General features: G+C 36.7%; 1 protein-coding gene across 2 annotated transcripts in view; it reads left to right on the top strand.

Annotated features, from left to right (window-relative positions):
- Positions 1-19712, top strand: part of TEF (TEF transcription factor, PAR bZIP family member) — a 44757-nt gene extending 25045 nt beyond the window's left edge. For both annotated transcript variants that reach the window (XM_087934743.1, XM_026697027.2), the window contains exon 5: positions 18261-19712. In XM_087934743.1, the coding sequence (XP_087790869.1) occupies positions 18261-18318 (58 nt within the window). In that variant the 3' untranslated portion in view covers positions 18319-19712. The remainder of the gene's footprint in view (positions 1-18260) is intronic.
- Positions 19713-20114: the final 402 nt, after the last annotated feature.

Genomic DNA, 20114 nt, shown 5'->3' with positions numbered 1-20114 from the left:
TTTATGCCCCTCTCTCAAATACTGAAGCAATTTACAACAAATATTTCATATTTGAATCATCATTTAAAACAATGTAGAAAATAGTATATTAATATTTTGTATAAATTATACAGTTTCTGATTATGAAGGATTTATTCACTTTCTCTAAAGTATCAGTAATCAATAGTGCATTAATCTTAAGTATCAAACAAAATTGTTTAAAATATGAAGGAACTTGGATGCCAGTCATGTAAATCGAGAACTGTATGTGTCTGCAAAGAGAAGGCTAAATGTCCAACTGCTCTTGAAGCAGGAGAGAATACCAAGAGTCAATTTTCATTATGATAATTATTTGGTGAGTTTCCAATAAAACTGTAAGCTACCTCAAACAATAGGACCAAAGCAGTTCTTGTTTAGAATTTACTAGAATTGTTCATCTTCATTCCTTCATAGAAATAACAACACTTTTATTTGTTACCTTAAAAAAAAAGAGCTCTAGAAAATGGTTTTTAAAGAGTTGTCCTTGCAGATTTCTCCTTTTCTGAAAGGAGACTTGCCCGGAAAGCTAAGCTTGTGCAATTGAGTGGGTAGATGGGAGTTTCAGAGTAAAGGTACTGGCAGTAGTTCCGGCATGGTTATCAAGGTGTGATCCGATATCTTTACACAAGATATTTTCTCTCAAGAATTGAACATATTTATGATTTATGTGGCTGTCAGTTGTGGACAATTTCAGCTACTCATAGTGCTTCCAAATACTCTTTAATGCAATTAAAGTTCAAAGACAACGAACACTTACGACTTGTGATTTTGAGGAAAAAGCATTGACTTTGATAATTTTATGAGATTCTATATAACGAATAATAATGCAATTCTTAAAACAGTTTTATGGTATTCTGTGTTAAGAATAATAATGCAGTAAATAACAATGGAAATTTATTCTTTGGGGCCTAATTATTTGAGGGACAATTCTGTCTATTTCAGGGTGGCATTGATAAGGCAATAAGATTGGCATGAAAGGGCTCGGACAAGCTTTTCATACACTATTCCCAACTAAGATTATTACACCCCTACTTTATCCATCCCCAGGAAAGCAATTAAAACCTTCCTTTAACTATACCTGCCAAGTTGCAAATAGTAAGAATTTGAATTATTTTTTATTTACATGCTTGTATTTGCTATACATTTTAGGTGCTTTTCAGGTAGAAAATTGGGATAGAAAATAAATAGAATAACCAGCCTGAGGAAACACACAGGCTCACTCCTTTGCCTGACTTGAATCTGTTTCCCCTGCTATTTTTTTTAAAGATAATTAGCCTTTGGCCATTTTTACCCTTGAGCACCTACAGTAGAATCATTTTCCAGGCACAGAGTTTTTCTTATGAGCTACAGTACAGATAGATAAGACAAGGAAGGACTCTGTTCTCCCTCCACCTCCACATATACACATTTCTCCTCTTGTAAAATCATTTAATCCGTACTTTCAGTTCTATACAAATGAAATGAACATGAATAATATGTGCCCTTTTTTATTTCTAATAGCCTGACACTAGATGGCAATATTGCAACAAAACAAGTGTTCATCCTTGTGTTTCCCCCTAATCACTGCATAAAGATGCTCCAGTAAATATTTTCCTGTGACATGTCTGGATGGCTTTGCCTCTTCTCATCCATAGTCCTTAGCAGAATCAGCTTCAAGTCCTCTTTTGCAGTTTCAGCTTTCAATTATTATTCTCCCTCTCCTCCTGACACAACGTTTGCCATGGACCTAATCCAATTTAGGATGCCTCACAGATGATGTCATTGGTGATGCAGGTAAGAGGATGGGATTTGTCAACTCCTATTGGTCACTTTAAGCTGCTGCCTTCCTCCAGTCCCTGGCCATTGTCCTCCAGAGCCATTCTGTTTCTGGAAATTGGAGAGTCCACTTCTTTCTATTTTTCCCTTATACGCATCAGGATTGAGCAATCTTTTGGCTCAGAGACCTGCCACATCCAGCCAGCTTTCTCACTGCCATTTGAGGGCAAAGTTTCTTCCCCCGCACCCACAGCCCTGTTAAAAGTTAATATTACATTTAAATATTAACATTTATTTACATACATTTACCTATCAGATTTCCATCTGCAGAATATTATGGGAGAGATTCTTTTTATCTACCAGGTCTCTTGTCAAATGGCTCTGTTCCTCAGGATTGGAGACTGTATCCTCGCCCCTCACAGCTAAAAGCGAAGATGAAAAGAACTGCCTCCCAAGGTTTGCCAAAGCCCCTCAACCAAGCTGAAAAGCAACATGTCAAGTGTTTTTCAGTGCTAAAGTGTAGCTCCCAAAGTTGCCAAAAGATACTGAGTGAACTTCTTCTCCAATGCCTATCACTTGTTTCTGCATATTCTGCTTCTACTCAGCCGTGGCAATTTGATGCCAAGGCTGGGTGTGTGTGGCAGAAAAGATTGTCCCTTATGCCTTCTATCTGTAGCTTCTATGTGGAGAAGGGTGGAACTATCCTTTAAAGCAGGGATCTCCAACCTTGGAAATTTTAAGACTTGTGGACTTCAACCCCCAGAGATCCTCAGTCAGCAGAGCTCTGGGAGTTGGTCCACAAGTCTTAAAGGTGCCAAGGTTGGAGTCCCCTGCTTTAAAGAAAGATGGGACTGTCCAGTAAAACCTCTCCTGTTTAACATTTGTGTTCCTTATTGCTTTAGATTTAAATGAGATACCCTGTGGAATTCAGGAAACCAAAGTTATACATATGAAATTTAGGAGGACATGAGATAAGCAAGTTGCTTTATTTGGTGCCATCAATCCAGCCTAAATGCAGTTTGGCGACATTGGCTACATATGGCATTGACTATGTCTCCACGAATGATGATGAAACATTTGCAATCAAATTGCCAAGCTCGGGGCTCAAACCAACAGCCTGATTGGCTACATTATCAGGCCAAGATTCTGGCAAACTACACATTCTTGGTGAGTTTTATTTGGATAAATGAACAGCTTTGAGGAAAGTGAATACATGAAAAATGCTTTGATTTACAAGGAAAAAAAAGGGCTCTCAAGGTGACCTGTATTCTGTTAGGTCATATCTCTTTGGGGAACAGGATAGAGCCCTCAGAGAAAAAATGTGATATCTTAAGAGCCTGAGGATTGTCAGTAAAGAAACAGATACACATTTTCTAAGCGTCTTCATTTATCTTTACCTTGGCTATTGTGAGAAAACAAAATGGGTTTATAACAGATTGTATACCTGTTCTTTTTTTTTATAAAAAGTTTTTTTATTTTTAACAATTTTTAAATTTTTTAAACAACAAACATAAACAAAGCAACAAATAAAACCTTCTTTTAGTTATACAGTGTGTCAGTTGGTGCATATTTCTTGTGCACAATATCTATAGTCTTTTCCTCTTAGATTTACATTCATATAACATTAATCAACTTTCCATATCATATTATATTATTGTTACACCATCCTCAGACTTTAGTTTCAAATCCATATTATCCTTTAGAGCAAATCTCAATTCTTACTAATTTTTGTTCATTTGTAATTTATTCCAAAATAGTTGTAACATATCATTGCTATTGTATTATACTTCGATTTCCTACTTTTCTATCTAGCCATTGGTAGAACAAATCCCATATCTTATAATACTCTTTTTCTTCTTGCTCTCTAGTTGCTAATGTTAGTCTAATCCTTTCCAGTACAAAAGGTTCCAATGGTAGCCTGATATCCTCCAGAAATGTTGGATTATGAACTCTGAAAATATCAAATAACATGCAGCGTTAATTCATACTATAGTTATATTCTATAGCAGTGGTGGCTAATCTTTTTGGGATCATGTGCCGAAAATTGCACTTGTGCTTGCGTGCCAGCACCCACAAGACAATGCATGCGGACCCCCCCATGCCCCTTGTGCATGCGTGCGTGACCCCCGCATGTGCCGTGCACGTCTGCGCATGCATGTACATCTGCACACCCCTGCCCCTCACGCATGCGCACCCAACAATCAGCTGGTGGCCAGGCGGCATGCATGCATGCTCAGTGGAGCTCTTTTGGGCAACTTCTCCACATGCCATTGGTTCACCATCACGATTCTATAGCATCTGGAGATCAAGCTGCCTGGCCTTGCTTATTATAATCCACCACTTTCATTTCCGATCTGCTCCTCCTATCTTTTACTAAATTCTGTTTATAGCTGTATGACAGCTTCACAGGGTTATCTTTTTCATTCTCATGTCACAAGACAGGAATCACATCTTTGTACAAAATGTTACTTCCCATCATTTTTGTATTATGCCATAGTATTGACTATATAAAGAGCTGATTTTGGACGGTGCTTTTTTTTTTACTTTAACTGGGAAAAAAAAACCATGTTGGTTCATAAGTTGTACTATATATCAAAAGTACCTTAAACTGCACTGGATTACAACAGGAATTCTTCTGAAGCCCCAAGGCTCCAGCGCAGCCCAAATACCAATTAAGGAGAAGGAGTAATTATATCCATAGAATATTTAAATGTCAACAAGATTAGAAATTAAAGGATTAGGCTCTTATTCAGGAGTACCAATTATTCTAGTTTCCTTACGGGTCGAAAATACCTTGTGATACTTGTAGCATTCATTGTATTTAATCTCTGTATATACTACCTGCTACAGTGGCTCTTTTGAAACAGATGTAGCTTGGCCATAATGGATCCCTTTTGCATTAGAATAAAGAGAAGATAAGATTTTTGCAATGTTTTATATATGTTACCTTTGAGGGGTCTTATCAGTGTTAATTGATTTAGAATTAACCGAGAAATTCTTAACTGGCACTAGCCCTGGCAGACTTATGCAGACTGTTTATAGGCATTATAAGACAATTATCTATTCTTTAAGGTATTTCCAAACTGCTTATTATTAAAATAGGATAAAATAAAACAGGATAAAAGCTAATGACACAAAAAGCCCTTAAAATAAAAAGCATTTAAAAAACTACCCATATAATAAATCTTTATCATGTGGAGCCCTTTTTTGGATATAGATTCCAACTCTGGAATATTTTCCCTGGAATGCTCTCTTTATATATTTTTAGGTATTGTAATTCATTGGCTATTCAGCTTTGTTTTTTTAAGATTGATTACTTTTAATCAATAATAAAACTTTTGGTTTTTTATTTTTCTGCCAGTGCTGTTTTTACTGTAAAGCATTTACATCTCATTGCTTTTTATAGACACCATTATTAAGATGCTACGATAAATGGCAGAAAAAAGAATATGGGGAAATATAGTTCTATAATACATTCTTACTGACATTGAAAAACATATGGATATATTATGTTAGGTGATTTATTGCCCTAATGATTTAAATTCAGAGACAATTTTTCAAACCTGATTTGCACTGATTTATCCAGAATAATATTTATTTTCTTTAGAAATATTATCTCTCAGCTCTTTATACAGCATTTTGTATCAATTTTCACTAAGAAGCAATACAAACTTTGGCTACAACTGTGTTTCCTAACAGCATACTTTAGGGTAGCAAAGAGATGATAAGATGATAATGATGATGTCTTCACATCAAAACTCAGCAACCACGCAGATATTTTGTCTAGGTAGGTCTGTTCTCAACCTGGTCCTTCAAGTTTCCAACAGTGTTCCTGTTGTCACTGAGCAACAGAGATAGTTGCTTGTTTAAAGAACAACAGATAGGATTATCTTTCCAATATTCTTCATTTTTTAATCAGGATGAAAAAGGGTGGGCTGATATGTTCAGTAAATATGCTGGGCAATTTCCTCCTTTTTAAACTACGTGTACCACATTTCAAAACTACTGTGTGTTTGATCATTATGGGAAAAGATACACTTGCACCCACCCCACTTGTAGTAATTTGGTATGCTTTTAAAAAATTAGATTCTCATCTTTTTCTTGTAGTTGTTCATTTACATATTTTACTTATTTTAAAGGTTTCTTTTCTAACAGGCTTTACATGGGAGATTTCACCGATCTAAAGGGTTATACTTTAGTAATGTGCTTAATTTTTAAAATGTGAGTACAGCGAGAATAAAAGCTAAATTTTGATTTCAATGTTATTAATTAACATAACATCAAATTAAATATAGTTAAATCAATAATCACCAACTATTATTTGTTATTTTTATAGTAAAATTATACTTTTAGAAAGACTCCCTGCAGTGCACCAAGACCCTAGGAAACAGTAGGCCCCATTTCTATATTTAAGCATGGTCATCTACTTATAATGATATCCATTTACAAGTGGAAATTAATATGATTAATGAGCATGTGTAGGAAGCCCCTCCCCAGATTCAAATATTATTTATTCTTAATATTAAAAAGTGGCAGGATAGAGTATTTTGCCTAAATGAAAAGAGGAGAAAAAAAATCTTAACAAAGGCAGAAAGCAGTCCCAATCTTCCTGTCATAGGAATCAGCCTCAAGCAGAAGCTTGAAGAGAAAATTGAGATTTTGTATCCATTCAGAAAGACTGAGCCAATCTATTCATAAACAAAGAGACTCCAAATAAGCAATACAATTAGGCAAGTCAAAGCTGACAAGATTCGCTCAGACAAATACTTAGGATTTGTATTTGCTCTTTTGCCTGTAGAGCCAGCCATGCTCTCTACATGACCCCATAAGAATCTGGCAACAATCATTAAAATGTTAAAGGACACATTCTTACAAAGGCACAGGCATCTCAATCACAAAGCCAATTTCTCAATGCCTTTAACAATGACATAACTTCTAATGTATTCCTTCCCTGGAAAAGTTGGGATACAATCAAAAGATGTATTTGCGTTGAAAATAGCCCCTGTTGAACAGTACAGCACTCAAACTTCAGGAAATCTTTTATGACATTTTGTATCATGTCCTATATTGTTTTATGATAATTTTTATGTCATAACATGTTTTATATTTCAGTTCCATGGGAGTTATGGGTCCTGGATTTTGAACATGTTCTGTAAGTTAGCTCATAGGAAGTACCTTGGTTCAAAATGTTTTGTCCAGTGGTGGGATTCAAAAAGTTTTACTATCGGTTCTGTGGGCGTGGCTTAGTGGGCATGGCTTGGTGGGCGTGGCAGGGAAAGGATATACTGCAAAATCCCATTCCCTCCGCACCCCACTAACCTGCTTTCCACCTCCGTTCTCCTGTGCAGGGCAACAAAAGAAGAGCCAGCCGATCAGCTGGGACTTGGGAGGCAGATAATTGATGGGGACGAGGCCAGTCAGAGGTGGAATTTGCCGGTTCTCCAAACTACTCAAAATTTCTGCTACCGGTTCTCCAGAACTGGTCAGAACCTGCTGAATACCACCTCTGGTTTTGTCCTATGGTGCACTGTTTTGCCCAGTTAAAAAGTTTGGGAAAGAGAGTTTTAGTAATGTCTGTCTCTGTCTCTTTCATCTTTCTTAGATTGCTATGGTTCTTTCACTCAATGTGTGTAGGTTTTCCTGTTCCATCCTGATTCCCACTTGAGCATCGTGTCAGCTTTGGAATAAAGAAGCAGGGATACGAGAGTTCTGTTTCTAAAAGGCTGATAGGACCCCAGCATGAGTGTGAAGCATCAGTGTCTGCTTTCCTGCATCTAAAAGTGGCAGCTGTGAAATGTGCTTGGATGGACTGGCAGTAAAACAAAATTGTTTGAGAGAATGGATGTAGTAGATGTAGTGTATGAAAACACAAAGTCAGAACTAAGCTTTCTGGTTAGAAACGTTGTAGTGGGGAAATCACACCACGACAAAGAACCAAAGATTAGTTTGGGTTTAACTTAGGAAGTAGCTATATGATCAAGGGCTGGTATTTTCTCAAAATAAACCTATCTTTGTAAAATGGATGTCTTTGTAAGAAAAAACAAGAAGGATTTTCTGATATTTGGGTATATATTAAATATGTGGAATTGTTTTCGGGTTCATAGTATCTCTGTGATGAAGTAAAGAGTGGTTTCTTCTGTGTATCTTAATTCTGACTTCTGTAATGTCTATATATTCCTTCTTCTTCTTTTTGCTATCCCCTGCTAATCATCCTACTGCAGGGTTGGGATACTGGGCAGATTGAAAATCAGATCATAGTGTTAAGCTGGGCCTTTTTATTCTAAGCAGTTATGCAGAAATTTATGATGGCTTTTAATTTAGAGAGATTAGTATTAAATATAGTACTAATTTCAATCTTTTCATTCTTTTGATCCAGCTTTTAATCCAAACAGGAGTGAGGATGCCTACTTCTTAACTGTTTATCAAGTAGATATATAGTACAAATATTACTATTGTCATGATTCAGCTTAAATCAGATTGTGATTCATAAATTGAGAATCCAGAATTTAAGACTGTAAAGAAAGAGCTAAGATTTCTCTCCAAACTTGATATACAGTACATTATAATTTTCAGGGAGAATTTTCCAGATAACAAACCAGCATAGAAGTTACATCTGTTCTAAGGGTTGTCTGTTCTCTGGAAGAGTAAGCATTTGCATTAAATTTTGTTTCTTTTTCTATGTATTTAACTCTCTGGTAATTATTTTTCTTGTTGCATGGTCAGTCCTTGTGGATTTAATATAGACTGGCACCTCTTTAGATCAAAGTTGTTATGCCATATTGAGATCTGCTCAGAACCTTTGGTTTTGTTGTATATTTTTTGTTAACCTTTGTTTATTTTTATTTGGAAATTCTTCCGAATGCTGTCTGTAAATTTGAGCAGCCTGATATTTTTATTCCCTCAGTCATTGATTGTTTTCCATCTCACTATTTAAAATTAAAAGCTATGTTGTAAAATATTTTTCTTTACTTTTAAAAAATAAAATTCCATTGTATGAAATTGGTCTTTCTTTGCACAAAGGAGGAGGAGGAAGAGGAGGAGGAAGAGGAAGAGCTAATTATAGGGAGAGGTCCTATTCTCTTTGCTCCTACGTTAAAGGGCCAAGAGTAGCTATGCAATTTATTTCCCCTTAACCATTCTCTCCCCCCCCCTTTTTTTTATTTACAGGAAGGTGCATTGATTGTGGGACCTCTCCCTCTGAAATTATGAGTTATTTATTTAGCATTATTTCAGTTTATATCACTTTTTTTGAGAATGGCTTAAAATTAACATAAAATTAAAACATAGAACATCAATATTTTGAGAAGTTAGCCTCAATGTACCTGGGGGTACTAAATTGGAGAAACCAATTCTGTAAAGTTAAGGCTAGTTTTTGTTGTTGTTGAGGATTGTCTTTATAACTTAATGAATCAAATTGCCCCAAGATGTTGTACAGACCATTTTCCACCTAGCATGTTCCCATTAATTTTCAAAAAATGACCTTACATGTATTACAAGCAACTAGGTTTTGCTGTAAGCAGCAGAGTTCGCTTGGCTGACACAATTGCCTCAGAGAGAGCTTTGATGAGACCCAAGAGAAGAGAACTGGGATGAGGTGGAATTTTTAGTCCCTCAGGAATATCTTTGCCTCGCTGGATTTATAAATAACATTCTCAGTATCTTGGTTGTTAATTGTTCATAAAGCATTTCTAGTAAGAATGATCTAATTTCCAAGAAGATACCTTAATGGCGAGGGAGACAGTTACCCACAGAAGGCTTCCTCAGCTTATGTGTTTAGCGTTTTATTATTTCCTCTCTTTTTTTGCTTCTTTCCATTTTTAAAAAATTTTGAATCATGTGCAAGAGTTTTCCTTTGAGTGGGACACAGAAAAGTCAGGAATGACTTTTGGTAAATTTGAATGACAATCAGACTATGAGAAACATAACTACATGTACTAAAATGCTTTGTTATATATTATGGGCATTGCAGGAAAAAAAGGGTCATGTCAGTCCATGGTGGCCAAAAATAAGGAGTGTGGTAGCAGCCTTTTCAACTAACAAATTTTATTACAAAGCATAAGCTTCTGTGAGCTGCAGCTTATCAGATGCATAGAGTGGTAAGAACAATATTTCTTTTATCACTAAGATCTGGCTGGGCCTGGAAGGAAGCATTGCTCTCTCAGAAATGGGCCCAGCTGATTATCAAGTATGGCACCAACCTAGACTACATGGCCAGGGAGAGGGTACGGTTGTTGTCATCAGAGTATCTTTGGCAGCCTCCAGAGCAAGGATCCACAAGTGCTTGGTTGTGAGATCCTTTTTCTATTGTTGGGCTTGAGGGATCAGTGGCAGCTTCCCTACCCGGATTCCTTGAACTCACTGCAGGATTTACAGTGGTGTTCCCCAGGCTTATTGTTCTGAGGGCCCTCAGTCTTCCATTCATGGGGGTGGAAGGTAGGTCAGGATTTCATGGACACAGTGACTTCTATGTGCCTGACCATGACCCAATTAGGAATAGTGGTCACACACCTGTTTTGGTGTTCTTGTCGAAGCAGTGACAATGTGACATGGAATTGATGGCCCTATCTTTGGTCCCCCTGTCATGGTCAGATCACAGGAGGAACAGGTAGCAGACATGGCCAGGGGGGCCTTTTCACAATTTCAGGTTGTACAAAGTTTACACCCTTTCCTGGACCACCAATTCCTGCTCACACCTAGCCACACCCATGTCACCTCTCATTTTGACTATTGCAATGGGGCTGTCCTTAAAAAGTATCTGGAGGTTTCAATTAGTTCAATATGAGGCAGACTGCTGGTTTTGTGCAGGCCCAGATTTGCTCATGTGTTAACTCTCCTGTGGGTGTTTCATTGGCTGCTGACTTCCTTCCAGATCCAATTCAAGGTACTGGTTGTTACTTTCAAAGCCCTTCATGGCTTGGCACCAGGCTATTTGAAGAGCTGTATTTTCCTAATTAAACCCAACCCATCAGAGCAGGGAGGTAGGGAATGCTATGGGTCCCATCTCCTAAGCAAGAGAGGGAAGACAAGTTGAAAAGATTGAGCCAAATGGACTAAATAAGCTGCTCTATAGCTAAGCTGGACTCCTGCCTTAGGATCCATGGAAGATATTTTCTCTTGACCTGTAGAAGTGTGGTTTGCATACACCATGGTCCTTGGATGATCCTATACTAGGTTCTACACTTGAAACGTTATAAATAAAGCCATTTGAAATAAGGGAAAAAAATATTAAACCACTTTTTTAATGGAAAGGACAAGGTGGTTTACTTTTGCATCATTTTGTATCATTTCATTTCATTTGAAAGACATCTCATTCATTAAAGTCAGAAGAAAGGAAAAGAGCAAAGGTTGTCCTTTATCAGCTTTTCTTAAACTGCTGCAGCTTGCAAAACTCTAGCAGGCTGCACATAAATAGTCGTTATGCTTTTAGATCTACAGAAAAATATTTTTAATTTTGTACCATGAAGAGATTGTGATAGCTTCCTTTCATTCAGAGGTTCACTGAAGCATGCAATTTGTACACCCTAATCTAAACTTTTGCATAAAACTGAATGTACGGTTTTGATTTTGCTTGTTCTGCAAAGCTAAAGAGGGTGAAGGAGCTGAAACAAGTTTGTAGTTTATATTAACAAGCTATCTAGTTTACAGTGTATATGAACATGCAACTTACTAAAATGTCTGATGGATAGGTTGAAAAGTAAGATAATAATATGCTGAACTTAGAACTCTGTTGTCAATTGCAAGAAAAAATAGAAAATTCTATTCCCATCAGTCAATTTTACTAAGGCAAAAAAATCCCTTTTCCTTCCTGCCCATGGAATTGTCTCAGACTACAATATGAAAACAAAAATTAACCTCAGCTGGCCTCATAACAGTGAAAGTCAGACTCCTCTTCCTGCTGACATTATAAATACAGGAGATCTTTATATGCCCTTATCCATAACTAATTGAAGACTTCTCAAGCTATTTATTTCACAACTCCCATCTGATATCCTAGGTCAGAAAGCTTCTGAATCTGCATTTCTTAACAATCTGCATTTCTTATACACAATCTGTGTATAATTGCAGTTTCAAAGTAGTTTGCATTCAGAATGCACCCTTTTGGATCTACCTTGGGTTTCTTATATATGTTTATTTAACACGAATATACTTCAGATTATATTGGTGAAGGCTTTCACAGTCAGCATCAATCCAGTACAACAGTATGGAGTTATGAGCTTCTGAGTTAATAGGCTGGTTCTCTTTATCTGGTACCCTGACATTTTGCCAGCAGCTGTGGCTGGCAACTGATTCTATCTACATGCTGTTTTGTTAAGGGTTGTTTTATTTTGATGTTAGAGCTGAAAACCAGGCTTTGTTAACCTTCAAACTCTCTTCCTTGCTAAAATTACTAGATTGTTTATAAATATCAGTAGCCTATTTATGGAGTCATTCTATTTAGAATCTTCAGCAGTTGCACTTGAAAAATAACAAACAGCAGTATGCTTCAAAGAAAGACCAATAAAAAAATCAGCTGTAGAGAGAAAGGACTTCTTCCTCTCTTCCTTCATGCAGCTCAGGATTCTTCCTGCTGCAGATTCTGGAGACTAGCAGAGAGTTTTGAAGTGTGACGTCAAGCAGGCCAAAATAGAGGACTCTATTTATAGGTCTGTTCCAAATAGAATAAAAGCTGCACAAAGTGGCTGCTTGGTCCCTTGTGCTTGCAAAATTTTCTTTGTTTTTAATGGGGAAAATAACTGTCTCACCACTGGAGCCAGCTCACTTGTACCAATTGTCTTTGGACTCTTCCTCATTTTACCCCATTCCCTCAGCTTTACTGCCTCCATATTTCCACTAAATGGCGCACCTTCCTCTGTCTATAAACTGTCCCTGGTACCAGTATAGTTTCTTTAACGCATAGTACAGGTACTCCTGAGAATCAGAAAACACATTATGTAGCTTTATACTAAATTATTAATTTATGTCATACAATTCCAAAGCATTACCCTTCAATCCCAAGTGCATGGAAGTCAGCAAGAGGGGAATGGCACTCTGCTTATGTTCCAGGCTGTGGTACAGGCCTTAAAACAAATTATGAGAGGAAGAAACTCTTCTGGTTTATGGTCAGATCAGGATATGCACATAAACTGAAAAATATTTTCTGGGTTTTGTTGTCGGGTGTTTTTTTGTTAGCACAATCTCTGGTAAGTTTTTTGAAACAAAGAAGGATGGCATTAAAAGCAGTTCCTGTGCATTTATGATCCTTCACTCAAAATTACATAATTTGTAGAAAAGTAAAATGCCTCTAATATCATATTACCATTGTTTATCTTAGTTACCAGGTCTATCCTTTGAAATATTGAAGCATCAGCAAATGCCTTTTCACAATTCTAATTTTGTGGTGGCATTGATGGTTGTAACTCATAATCAATTTGGAACTACAAGGATTATCTAGCTCTTCCTTCTGGAATATGCAGGAAAATTTTTAAACTATCCATGACAGGTGGCTGCCCAGTCTTTTCTTAAAAATGTCCAAGAACAGAGAACCCACAACCTCTATAAGTTGACTGTTGTACAAAGACAGAAAAAATATGGGTTAAACAGCATCACCAGCAGATGGATTAATAACTAGATAATCAATCGCACACAACATGTCCTTAACAGAACTGCATCTACATGGAGGGAAGTATACAGTGGAGTACTTCAAGATTCTGTCTTAGAATAGAATAGAATAGAATTCTTTATTGGCCAAGTGTGATTGGACACACAAGAAATTTGTCTTGGTGCAAATGCTTTCAATGTACATAAAAGAAAAGATACATTTGTCAAGTCATCAGGTACAACATTTAATAATAGTCATGGGGTACAATAAGCAGTTAAATCAGTCAATATAAATCGTAAGGATACAAGCGACAAAGTTACAGTCATACAGTCACAAGTGGGAGGGGATGGGTGATAAGGAGTGATGAGAAGGTTAACAGTAATAGTAGTGCAGACTTTGTAAATAGTTGGACAATGTTGAAGGAATTATTTGTTTAGCAGAGTGATAACGTTCAGGAAAAACGTCCTTGTGTCTAGTTGTTCTGATATGCAGTGCTCTATAGAGTCGTTTTGAGGGTAGGAACAGTGGTGGGATTAAAAAAAATTTATTACAGGTTCTGTAGGTGTGACTTGGTGGGCATGGCGTGGCTTGGTGGGTGTGGTTGGTGGGCATGGCCGGGGAAAGATACTGCAAAGTCCCCATTCCCTCCCCACCCCACTAATCTGCTTTCCAGCTCCGGTCTCCTGTACAGGGCAACCAAAGAAGAACCAGCCAATCAGCTGGGACTCAGGAGGCAGAGAAGAGATGGGGGCGAGGCCAGTCAGAAGTGGTATTTGCTGGTTCTCCGAACTATTCAAAATTAATGCTACCGGTTCTCCAGAACCTGTCAGAACCTGCTGAATACCACCTCTGGGTAGGAGTTGAAATAGTTTATGTCCAGGATGTGAGGGGGTCTGTAAATATTTTCACAGCCCTCTTTTTGACTCATGCAGTATACAGGTCCTCAATTGAAGGCAGGTTGGTAGTAATTGTTTTTTCTGCAGTCCTAATTACTCTCTGGAGTCTGTCTTGTTGGGTTGCAGAACCAAACCAGACAGTTATAGAGGTGCAGATGATAGACTCAATAATTCCTCTGTAGAACTGTATCAGCAGCTCCTTGGGCAGTTTGAGCTTTCTGAGTTGGTGCAGAAAGAAAGGTCCAATTGTCTTTAACATCTTCATACATTATTTAGATGAGAGGAAAGAAGGGGAACTCATCAAAACTGCAGACAACACCAAGCTGGTAAGAATAGCCATCACTCCAGAAGGTAGGCTCAAGATCCAAAAGGATCTTAAAGAGATTTGTACATTGGACCCTATCCAACAAAATGAAATTAAATGATGAGAAACTAAGGTTTTACACAGGCAAAATAACCCCAAATGCATAGTATAGAATTAGTGGTAGCTGGCTTAACAACAGATTCTGAGAGGGATTTGTGACTTCCGCTGAACAATCACCTAAATTTGAACTAGCAATGTCCTGTAGCCACCAAAAAAACAACAATGCTGTCCTAGGCTGCATCAACAAAGGGATAGAGTCAAGATCATGTGAAGTGTTAGTACTGCTTTAAATGCCTTGGTAAAACCACACTTGGAATATTGCATACAGTTTTGATTGCCATGATATAAAAAATATGTTGAGACTCTGGAAAGAGTACGGAGAAGAGCAACAAAAACAATTAGGGGACTGGAGATTAAAACTTATGAAGAACAGGTGCAGGAACTGGGTATATCTCGTCTAATGAAAGAAGAACTAAGGGTGACATGATAGCAGTCTTCTAATATCTAAGGGGCTGCCACAAACAAGAGGGATTCAACTTTATTTTCCATAGCGGTTGAAAGCAAGATAAAAAGCAATGGATGGAAACTAATCAAGGAAAGATCCAACCTAGAAATAAGAAATTTCCTTACAATTATTTATTTATTTTATTATTATTTTATTTGTGAATTGCTTACAAGATAATAGGTATAAGTAAAAACATAGTTAAGAATACATGGATTCATTTAAGAAAAATTAAAAAAATATATAAAAGAAACAATAGGACAGGGACAGTAGGCACGTTGGTGCGCTTATGCACGCCTCCTACAGACCTCTTAGGAAAGGGGTGAGGTCAATAGTAGACAGTCTAAGGTTAAAGTTTTTGGGATTGGGGGGAAAAAAACACAGAGTCAGGTAGAGTATTCCAAACATTGACCACTCTGTTGCTGAAGTCTTATTTCCTGCAATCAAGTTTGGTGCGATTAACCTTGAGTTTGTATCTATTGTTTGCTCTAGTGTAGTTATGGTTGAAGCTGAAGTATTCATTGATAGGACATTGCAATGTATGATTTTATATACTATTCTTAGATCGGACTGAAGGCGGTGTAGTTCTAGATTTTCTAGGTCTAGAATTTCGAGTCTGGTGGCATAAGGTATTCTGCAATGAGTAGAGGAGTGGAGAACTCTTCTTGTGAAATATTTCTGGACTTTCTCAACTATGTTAATATCAGATACGCAATGTGGGTTCCAGACTGATGAGCTATATTTGAGTATTGGTGTTTTGTATGTTTTGTATGCTCTAGTTATTAGTGTAATATTACCAGAGAAAAAGCTACGTAAGATTAGGTTAACAACTCTTAATGCCTTTTTGGCTATATAGTTACAGTGGGCTCTAGCACTTAGGTCATTTGAGATGAGTACTCCAAGATCTTTGACAGAGTTTGGATCCTCAACAAGGTCTTGACTATTCAGCCTGTATTTTATTTTCTGATTTTTTTTGCCAATATGTAGGACAGAGCATTTATTTGCTGAGATTTGAAGTTGCCATTTGCTTGACCATTCTGATACATAGTCAAGATCTTTTTGAAGGGTAGTAGTGTCTGTGGTGTTGAATACTTTTACATCATCAGCGAAGAGAACGCAGTTGCTCTTGATATGATCACAGAGGTCATTTATGTAGAGTATGAACACTGCCTTGGGGGACCCCACTGTTGACAGGTACAGAATTTGATAGGACGCTCCCAATTTTGACCATTTGTTGTCTGTTTGACAGGAATGCTTCTATCCAGTTATGCAGCTGTCCAGAGACACTGTAAGATTTTAGTTTTAGGAGTAGTTTGTCATGTACCACTGAATCAAAGGCTTTACAGAAGTCTATGTAGATTGTGTCTATTGCTTTGCCCTGATTGAGTTGTATAGTCCATATGTTTTTGCAGTGTAAGAGTTGCAGATTACATGATAGTTTTTTTCCTAAAACCAAATTGTTTGGTTTGTTTCTAAGTGGACTATGATGGATTGTTTAATAATTGATTCCATGACTTTACAGGTGACACAGCATAAAGAGATTGGTCTGTAATTTTCAACTAGGCTGGGGTCTCCCTTTTTGAAGATGGGGATGACCATGGCTTGTGACCATAGTTTTGTCAAGGAGTTGGTCCTGAAAGATTTTTCAAAGTTTATGCTTAGAGGTTCGGCTATGGCAGTGGGTAGCTTTTTTAAGAAGTAGGCATATATTTAATCTGGTCCAATAGATAGAGATGGTTTTTTGATTGCGTAGTGCTTTTTCAACCATGTCTTCTGTAAAATCGATATGTATTAGATCATTGTATTTGTCTGTGATTCGACTAGAAAATACTGGGCATGATCCATTGCTGTTTACAAATACTGAGCCAAAGAATGTGTTAAAGAGGTTGGCTTTAATAGTGTCGTTGTTGCAGTCTTTACCATTAGGTCCTTTCAGGGGTGGGATGGCCCTTGAGTCTTTTAGTTTGTTGTTTATAAAATTGTAGAAAGTGTCGGTGGAATTGGTGTGTAGAAGGTTTTCTTCTTGTTTAATGTGATAATTGGTGCATTCAGTTTTTATCTGGTGGCATAAATTTTTGTATCGGCTTTTGAAGTTGGCAATGTGACCAGATTTGTTTTTCCGCCAAAGTGATTTCTTTTTGGATTGAAGCTTCCTTATTGTTTTGGGTAATTTGGTTTTTTTTGGTTTTGGGAGTTGTTAATGGTACATATAGTTTGATGACTCTTTTGACTTCAAGTAAAAATATGTTGTAATGGTCTTCTACAGTATTGCATCCAGAGAATAGAAATTGCCAATCAAGGGATGAGAAATCGTTGTTTATAAGATCGTAGTTACCTTTTTTGAAGTTATAATTGGGAATTCCATCATTGTGATGATTTTTGTGTGGACGTATGTTGAGACAAAAGTCAATCATGTTGTGGTCACTGTTGGAAAAGGGTTCTTTAATTTGTATTCCGTAAATTGAATTCAAACTATTGCAGAAGATGAGATCGAGGTAGTTGTTAAATCTAGTGTTGTCGGTACATTCATTAAGGGTCCAGTTAATATGAGGTAGATTGAAGTCACCAGGAAAGATAAAAGCGTGTGGGCAGGATGCTGCCCATGTTAGTAGTGTATTTAGCTTGTTTGCATTAGATGTCATAATCAGGGGCTCTGTAACATAGTAAGAACCGAAATGTGATATTTAAGGACAGTTCACAGACGATGGTCTCTGGAATAGCAAGCTCCTGGGTAACTTGGATGTTTTTTAGATGTAGGGACTTTTTATAGAAGATAGCAACACCACCTCCTCTATGGATTTCACGATCTGATCAGTAAACATGATAGTCTCTTACTGTGGTAATGGAGTCAGGGAGAGATGCATTGAGCCATGTTTCACAGACAAATATAATGTCGGATTTAGCTGTATTTAGTAAGAGGAGGAATTCAGCTATTTTATTTACAAGGCTTCTTGCATTGAGTAGCTTGCATTTAAGGCCAGTTGTGGTCGGAATAGAGGTAGTTAGGGGCGTGCATGCCTAGTTTTGAGTGATGTTGGATTGGATGGGGTGGGGTTGGATGCGGAGTTGTGGGTTGTGTGACTTACTTTTGATACAATCAGCTCTGTAGTCAATGTATAGGTCCTTTTCTTTTCTTTTCTTTTTTAGAACAACCAATCAAGGGAATAGCTTGCCCTCAGATGTTGTGGGTGCTGGAGATTTTTAAGAAGACATTGGACAGCCATTTATAATGGAATAGGATCTTCTCCTTGAACAAGAGTTGGACTCACTAGAAGACCTCCAAGGTTCCTTCTATTATTCTGAATCTGCTTAATACTTAGATGAGAAACCACAAGATATTCCAAAGGTTGACAGGCATTTCAAGTCATCTTTCATTTTTATTCATAGTTTTCTGACTATGCTATTTTGATGTGCAAGTTAAAAATCAAAAGAATAAATGACAATGGTTACATTCTAACTTGTATGTAAACCCAACCAAAGCTTGAAAAGGCCTTCTGTCCAGTCACCAATTGTTTTTCTCATTAAAAAAAAACTTTGCAGTTGGATGACAAATGAAAGAGCATGTTATGGAGAAAGAGATATTAAATTACTATTGTCCTCTAGATTATAGGTAAGAAGTACAAAACAAGCATAGCTTGAAGAAGAAATGATTTAAAAATGCTTTGCTAAGCATTTTAACCGAAGCCTGTGTATCCCAATATTTATTTTGTATATAATACCCCCTTATTTTTTATCTGCACTATTGCCTTCCTGCATGACGTATATTTGTGATAATGTAAATATCCGGGGTCATTAGGTTTAAGCCTAAACTCCTACAATTGGCTAAATATAAAAAAAAAATCTAGCAGTAACATGGTATCCGTCCCATAAAATAATGATCTAAGCACAATTCACTATTTGCATTTAGTAAGATTAACTTAAATATTTGACTAGGAAACTAAGACAAATATTTAAGGCTAAAAACATACAATAAAAATATTATCTACTGGACTTATGCTACCTCTGCTTAGTGGAATGAAATTATGGTAGGGGAGATCATGCATAGGGGTAATACCAAAGAGGTATTATTTTCCTTCCTTTCATTCCAATAATACATAACTAAGGATTTATGTCTGTATATGTAAGCTTGAATATACCTATATTGAAACATTACTATGTTATATTCAGATTTTAGATTATTTGGATAAGCACATTTTGCATGATGGTATAATATGAAAAAAAATAGGTCACATATGGAAGCACCTTTAGGATATACAGGAAAATATAGTAACTTTGAGCAATCCATGATGCAGATAACATGCTGTTATAAATTATACTGAGCTGCATCAATCTGTCCCCATTTGATTACAATCAGTGGTTTTCCTTATTAAGGACTGCTCCTATTGACAATATATCTAATATCAAAAATATTCAATATCTTCATCTTCAGTAATTTAAGGCCTTCTGCTTCAAAACTATTATAATTATTGAGTTTAACACAAGCTATCCACTGAAGTTATCCTGAAATGCTGTCTATTCCCAAAACAATCATATATATACAAAAAAACAACCTCAAACTACTTATTGAGCTAGCCCAAAAATGGTGATGCTACACTTCCATCTTCAAAAATAGAACAATCAAAACAAAACCTGTTTTAACTGTGTTACATCAGTAGTGTAATTAGATGCAAAATTTCTGTGTGTGTTCAGTTTTTTTCTTTATCCATAACTTTGAAATAAATTATTATTTTAGCCAATAAAATAAATAAATTATTTTAGCCAAAAAATACAATGTTTTGTTTTTCAACTACTTTGATCTTTTTAAAATCAGTGACCTCTGCAGATAAAAAGAATCAGCATTTTAGTACTGTGACCTATGTTTAATTGTGTCTCACTTATAAATTATTCTGGTTTTATTTGGTTAGAAGTGCAATATTAGAGTTATTACATTCCTATATTGTTATGGTGGTGTGAAAAAGAAAACTAAAAACATTTTTAGGCACTGAATTCTTGAGGCATGCC

The sequence above is a fragment of the Pseudonaja textilis genome, chromosome 5, assembly GCF_049901715.1.
Source record: "Pseudonaja textilis isolate UNSWEBS1 chromosome 5, rPseTex1.2, whole genome shotgun sequence".
Classification (NCBI taxonomy): Eukaryota; Metazoa; Chordata; class Lepidosauria; order Squamata; family Elapidae; genus Pseudonaja; species Pseudonaja textilis.
The sequence above is the reverse complement of the archived record's forward strand: the minus strand, read 5'-3'. Positions and strand labels throughout refer to the sequence as shown.